At 35.0% G+C, this 5,802-nt stretch overlaps 1 protein-coding gene across 1 annotated transcript; it reads left to right on the top strand.

Moving 5' to 3' along the window:
* Positions 1 to 1,539: 1,539 nt before the first annotated feature.
* Positions 1,540 to 2,218, top strand: LOC107622054 (uncharacterized). The gene is made up of 2 exons (XM_021113986.2): positions 1,540 to 1,991; positions 2,149 to 2,218. Exons 1-2 carry the CDS (start codon positions 1,540 to 1,542, stop codon positions 2,216 to 2,218), a joined length of 522 nt encoding a protein of 173 aa, XP_020969645.1.
* Positions 2,219 to 5,802: the final 3,584 nt, after the last annotated feature.

Below are 5,802 nucleotides of genomic sequence, written 5' to 3'. Positions count from 1 at the left end.
TAAAAAAAGGGTGACCTAAAAGGGTCTATGGTCACGATTTTGGGGGATGACCTAAAGGGGTCTATGGTCACAATTTTCGGGTTGGCCTAAAAGGGTCTATGGTCACGGTTTTGGGGGTGACCTAAAGGTGTCTATGGTCACGGTTTTTTACAGTGACCTAAAAGGGTCTATGGTCACGGTTTTTCGGAAGAGTGACCTAAAAGGGTCTATGGTCACGGTTTTGGGGGGTGACTTAAAGGGGTCTATGGTCACAGTTTTGGGGGGTGACCAAAAAGGGTCTATGGTCACGGTTTTAGGGGGTGACCTAAAGGGGTCTATGGTCACAGTTTTTTATGGTCACGGTTTTTCAGAAAGGTGACCTAAAAGGGTCTATGGTCACGGTTTTGGAGGTGACCTAAAGGGATTTATGGTCACGGTTTTGGGGGGTGGCCTAAAGAGGTCTGTGGTAACAGTTTTTGGGGTGACCTAAAGGGGTCTGTGGTCACGGTTTTGGGGGTGACCTAAAAGGGTCTATGGTCACGGTTTTTTGAAAGGGTGACCTAAAAGGATCGATAGTCACGGTTTTGGGGGGTGACCTAAAGGGGTCTATGGTCACGGTTTTGGGGAGTGGCATAAAAGAGTTTATGGTCACGGTTTTTTGAAAGGGTGACCAAAAAGGGTCTATAGTCATGGTTTTAGTGGCTGATCTAAAATGGTTTATGATAACAATTTTGAGAGTTAATCTAAAAGGATCTATAGTCATAGTTTTAATAATTTGAATTTAAATTAATTAAGATTTATATATATTTTTTATAATTTTAAATATTTTATATATTTGAAATTTAAAAATTTTAATAACTAAAATTTAATAAAAATTTTATGTGATTTACTTTAAAATATTAAAATTTTAAATCTAATTTTATAATTAGAAAATTAAGTTGAATATTATTAATTTTAAATTAAAAAATGATTTAAACTTAATAATTATTAAGTTTTGTGCTTTTTTTAGATAAAAAGAAAAAACAAACAAACGTCAAAACCCTAAAACTAAATTATTTATAATTTATTTTATTTATTCCATAATATATTTTCGGAGATTTTTATATTAATTGAGTATCTTTTTATTAGTGATTTAAAATTTTAGTAATTGAAAAATAATAAATATTTTATCTGCTTTAATTTAATTATTTTTAATTATTGAATTAAAATATTTATTTAAAAATAAATTTATAAATTGATAATTAATATAATATTTTTATAAATATTAGTATTGGACTAAAATTAATTTTTAATTTACCCTACTCCTCCTAAATTTTATTAAAATTACCTCAATACTCAATAGTGTCAATCCTAACCCTAATTTTAAACACACATAAAATTCTAATCTCCACTGCCACTTACCACCACCACATCGCTTCCCCTTTCTTTTAACATACCAACACACAGCAACAGAAATTAGAAGCAAGAAAGAAAAGGGAGAGATCGATCCTAGAGTGAGGCTGCGATGGGGAAGAGAGAAGAGAGGAGGGGGAACTGCTGCCGCACCCCCACCGCGTCTTGATGCCGCCGTCGTCTTCTCGGTGGAGCCGTGCGCGAGAGAGGAAGGTCGAAAGAGAGATAGTGATTCGAGAGAGAAGAGGAAGCAGCGCTGTCACCCAGCCGCCTTGCCTCCTTACTGCTGCCGAGTCACCCATTCCCGTCGCTATTCCGGCGCCATGGAGCCATCGCCGCCATCATCACGAGCTGCACATCATCGCCGTTAGATCCACGTCGCGTTGCCGTGGCCGGAGCTTCTGCCGCCGCCGAGGAAGCTCGCGAAGAGAGAGAAGGAACCGCGAGCTAGAGGAGCCGTTGTCATTGCCGTTGTTGCCCCGCCGCTGCCACCGTGACCGCGGGTGGAGTCTGCCATCGAGCTGTGTGCCGCTGATGGTGGTGAACCAAACGTTGCCCTTGATGCTGGAGAAGAACACCGGAGTTGCTGTTCTGGTTCCGATTCCTCCATTTTTGAAACTGTAACCCTCTCATCCTTGTTCTGCTTCAAACTTGTTCCTCTGCCATGTTCTTGTTCTAATCATAGTCATATATATTCTTATTTTAGTTCTGCCACTTTGCTTCTAAATTTCTGTTACAACTAGTATTGGTGTCAATGTTGTTTTGGGACTGTTATAGCTGTTGCTGGTTCTGTGTGAGGTTACTGCTGCTGCGAGATAGGGAAAAAAGGAATTTGTCGCAGTTATAGATTTCTTCGAGTTCCGGTTAATTAAGGTAGGGGATTTATTTTAAAATTAACTGTTTAAATTCATGAATGCCAATGAAGTTTAGTGAGTAACTGCAAATAATTTGTGAATGTTTTGTGCGATTAATCGATAAAAATCAACTTGGTTTTGTTGTTATGAGTGATTAATTGGCGGAATTAAGCTTTGTTTGAGGTTTTAAAAAAATGTGATTGGTGTGGTATTGAGACTGATTTTGACTTGAGGTTGTGATTTGTGAATAATGATTTAATTGTTTGAAAGTGATTAATTACTCGAATTCTTGGTTATGCTGACTTCTTGATTTAGTTGTGGAATTGAGATTTATTTGGATATTGTTGAAAACTTGTTTGAGAATCATTGGTTACTGGATATGTTAATTTAATTTGACTGGATAATATTGTGTTGAGTGTTGAATTGATTTAGGCTTGTGCTAGGTCTGGAATTATTGTAATGATGGTTTGATTGTGACTATTTTCTGAATAGAGAATGAGTGCTTGTTGTAAATTTTGGTTATATTATCAATAAATTTGGTCACTAAATTGAATGGGTTGAGAACCTTGCTGTTCTGATTGTTGTTGAGAAGAAGTTTAGTGAATTGTGGAGATTGAGGTTGATGAACCAAAAACAGATTAAGCCTTGATTTCTAAACTGATTTCTTAAAATTGATTTCTTAACTGAAACAATAATTTTGAGGGTTTATAAATAATTTAAAATTACTAAAATTATATGGCTATAAAATATGTTGATTATTAAGAATTCTGTTGATTTGGTAAAATAATATTTTATTTTAATCGAATTGAAACTGTTAAAAATATTTTTTCTTATTCAAGTTTCTATTATCATATGTGTGTATTTGTTGTTAAAACTGTTAATCTTCTTCTCAATTCTCATCCACCACCAATGAAAGTTTAGATTTATCAGATTTACACTCACATTTGGCATACCCAGAAAGCATTCTCTGTTTTTGATATAAAAAGTGTACTTTTTTGAGAACTGGGTAGATTTGGGTTCTTTGTTTTGTGTGTTACCATAGTCAAAGATCTGAGCTTTTTGGGTTTGGTCTCTGTGTGTAAAAGGGGTGACTCATGTTAAGGGATTTCAGAGATCTGGGATTTGTGGTTTTGACCTTGTGAATCTGAGTCCGTACAAATAGGTAAGACTTAGAAAGACTATGTTCGAGTGCTTGTATTACTTAGAATGCTTATGCTTATGTAATAATATCTACTAACACAAGTTGGTTTATGATATAAGTGCTGAATATTCTGTTTCCTTTTTTCGCCTAATTGTGTTGTTGTAAGGCATTATGATGCTTGCTCACATTGCTTTTTAGTTAAATGGTATCCATCAATTAAGATTCCAGGGTCTGATATTATGCATGATGTTACCTATTAATTAACGAAAAAATTGAATGTTGATGCATTTGTTTAATGTTTCTTTCTTATCCAAATTTTATTTTTTTGTTTTGTTACATATATTGTAGGCATCAAGGCTTTTTCTAAGAAATGGGTTCTGATCTGAAATTCGCAATGTCCAAGGAAACTCCTATTTTTGTTGTTATTGGTTTAATTAGTTTTAATTTAGGTCTTTTGTGAAATTGTAGCAGTGTAGCACTAATGCTGTCCGTTCCTTTCTTCTAGAATTAAATTGAATAATTATTATATAGTTCAACACAAAGTTATCATCATCGGATTATTATATTTTATTGAAATCATATTAAACAACAAGGACTGCTATATGTAATTTGGTTGTGTTAGTGCTAATTATTTGAAGTACAACTAAGAGAAGAAAAATTAAAGTCTTCATGCAGACTTTCTTTTTCATTTTTCTGTTGGGATAATTTAATTACTTTCATACAATTGGGTTCTAAGTTCTTGTATCTTGATGGAAATAAACTATGTAGGGAATGCTTTTTTCTTTTACCTTTTTCTTTTCGTTTCTTTTAGGATTAGTATTTGTTAATTGATTATTTTGTTTTCCTACTCTCGAATGTTCTTTACCTTCTCTTGAAATTTGTTTTGGCTTTGTTTTGTGTACAGGATAATTTTTTTGTACTGGTAAAGACAACAGGAGTTGACTAGTTTCTGCGGCACTGTTTATAACAACTTCGAATATTCTTTACTTTTTAATAAGAGACTTTATCCGATATTACATGTAATGGATAAATTGCACCTTATTTTGATTAGTGTTGTAATGGATATTTATTTTTTAATAAAATTTTTATGATTTAGATTTATTGAATTTCTCATTCTTAAATTTATTTTGTGATTATCATCATTTTAGGATGAGATTATGTTTTTAAAAAAATTAGATTTCATAAAACAAAATAGGCTATGGTCACCATTTAAAAATAGGGTGACCATAGATAAGCTATGGTCACGGTGAAAAACCGTGACCATAGATAAGGCTATGGTCACGGTTTTAAAGAGGAGTGACCATAGATAAGCTATGGCTACGGTGAAAACCGTGACCATAGATAAGGCTATGGTCACGGTCTTAAAGTGGAGTGACCATAGAGGCTATGGTCATGGCGAAAAACCGTGACCATAGATAAGGCTATGGTCACGGTTTTAAGGAGGGGTGACTATAGAGGCTATGGTCACGGTCAAAACTGTGACCATAGATAAGGCTATGGTCACGGTTTTTACGCGTGACCATAGATTAACCTATGGTCACGGTGAAAAAACGTGGCCTAAAGTATCAGATTTTTAAAATTGAAACCGTGACCATAGAAACCGTGACCATAGATAAAAAAACCATGACCATAGACCTATGGCCACGAGAGAATAGTCCACGGTAAAAAACTGTGACCATAGGTCCAAAACCGTGACCATAGATCTATGGTCACCCTTTTTACTAGCTATGGTCACGGTTTTTTACCGTGACCATAGGCCTTTTTTTTTGTAGTGCGGTAGCTAAGTATTCTGTAATGAGACAACTTTTTAGGATAGGCTTTCAGCCAGCACTCCCGAACCAGTTGGTTCAAGGTGCTAGGTATTGAAACACCCCTAAGGACTTAATTACCCAAGTCTCTCCTCAGCACATACACACCATAGGCACATGGTTTGTTATTCATTCTCAAGACCTTAGTGTCCAGCACCTCTTTGGGTCGCTAAATGTTTTGTGACAAGGTTGCTCTTGATTATGAATTTTTAGTTGACAATCCCGGGTTAGTTAACTCAAGTTGTCAAGTGATGAAGCACTCCTAAGAACTTACTCATTCAAGCATATCCTTGCATAAAATCACCACAGACACATGCCTTAAGGTTCAAACTATTGTTGCCCAGCTTTAATTTGTGCTCTTTTCTTTCTTTTTCATTCTCTTTTTCACTTGTTAGGATCTTTATTAATTCATTTAAGTCTCATAGAAAGGACTTTAAGCTCATAATTCAAGAGATATCTTAGCCTTGTACCTTATTGATGAACCAATTTAGCTAACAAATACCACCACAACACTAGGACTTAATTTTGCACATTGGATTTCACTCTTGTCTCTCACAACAATTCTTTATAATTTCTTTTATTGAGCTCAAGGACACAGCATACAATTCAAGCAAGGAAGCAGTAGCCT

This window comes from Arachis ipaensis, chromosome B10 (genome assembly GCF_059453495.1).
Source record: "Arachis ipaensis isolate K30076 ecotype BB chromosome B10, ASM5945349v1, whole genome shotgun sequence".
Taxonomy (NCBI): domain Eukaryota; kingdom Viridiplantae; phylum Streptophyta; class Magnoliopsida; order Fabales; family Fabaceae; genus Arachis; species Arachis ipaensis.
The sequence above is the reverse complement of the archived record's forward strand: the minus strand, read 5'-3'. Positions and strand labels throughout refer to the sequence as shown.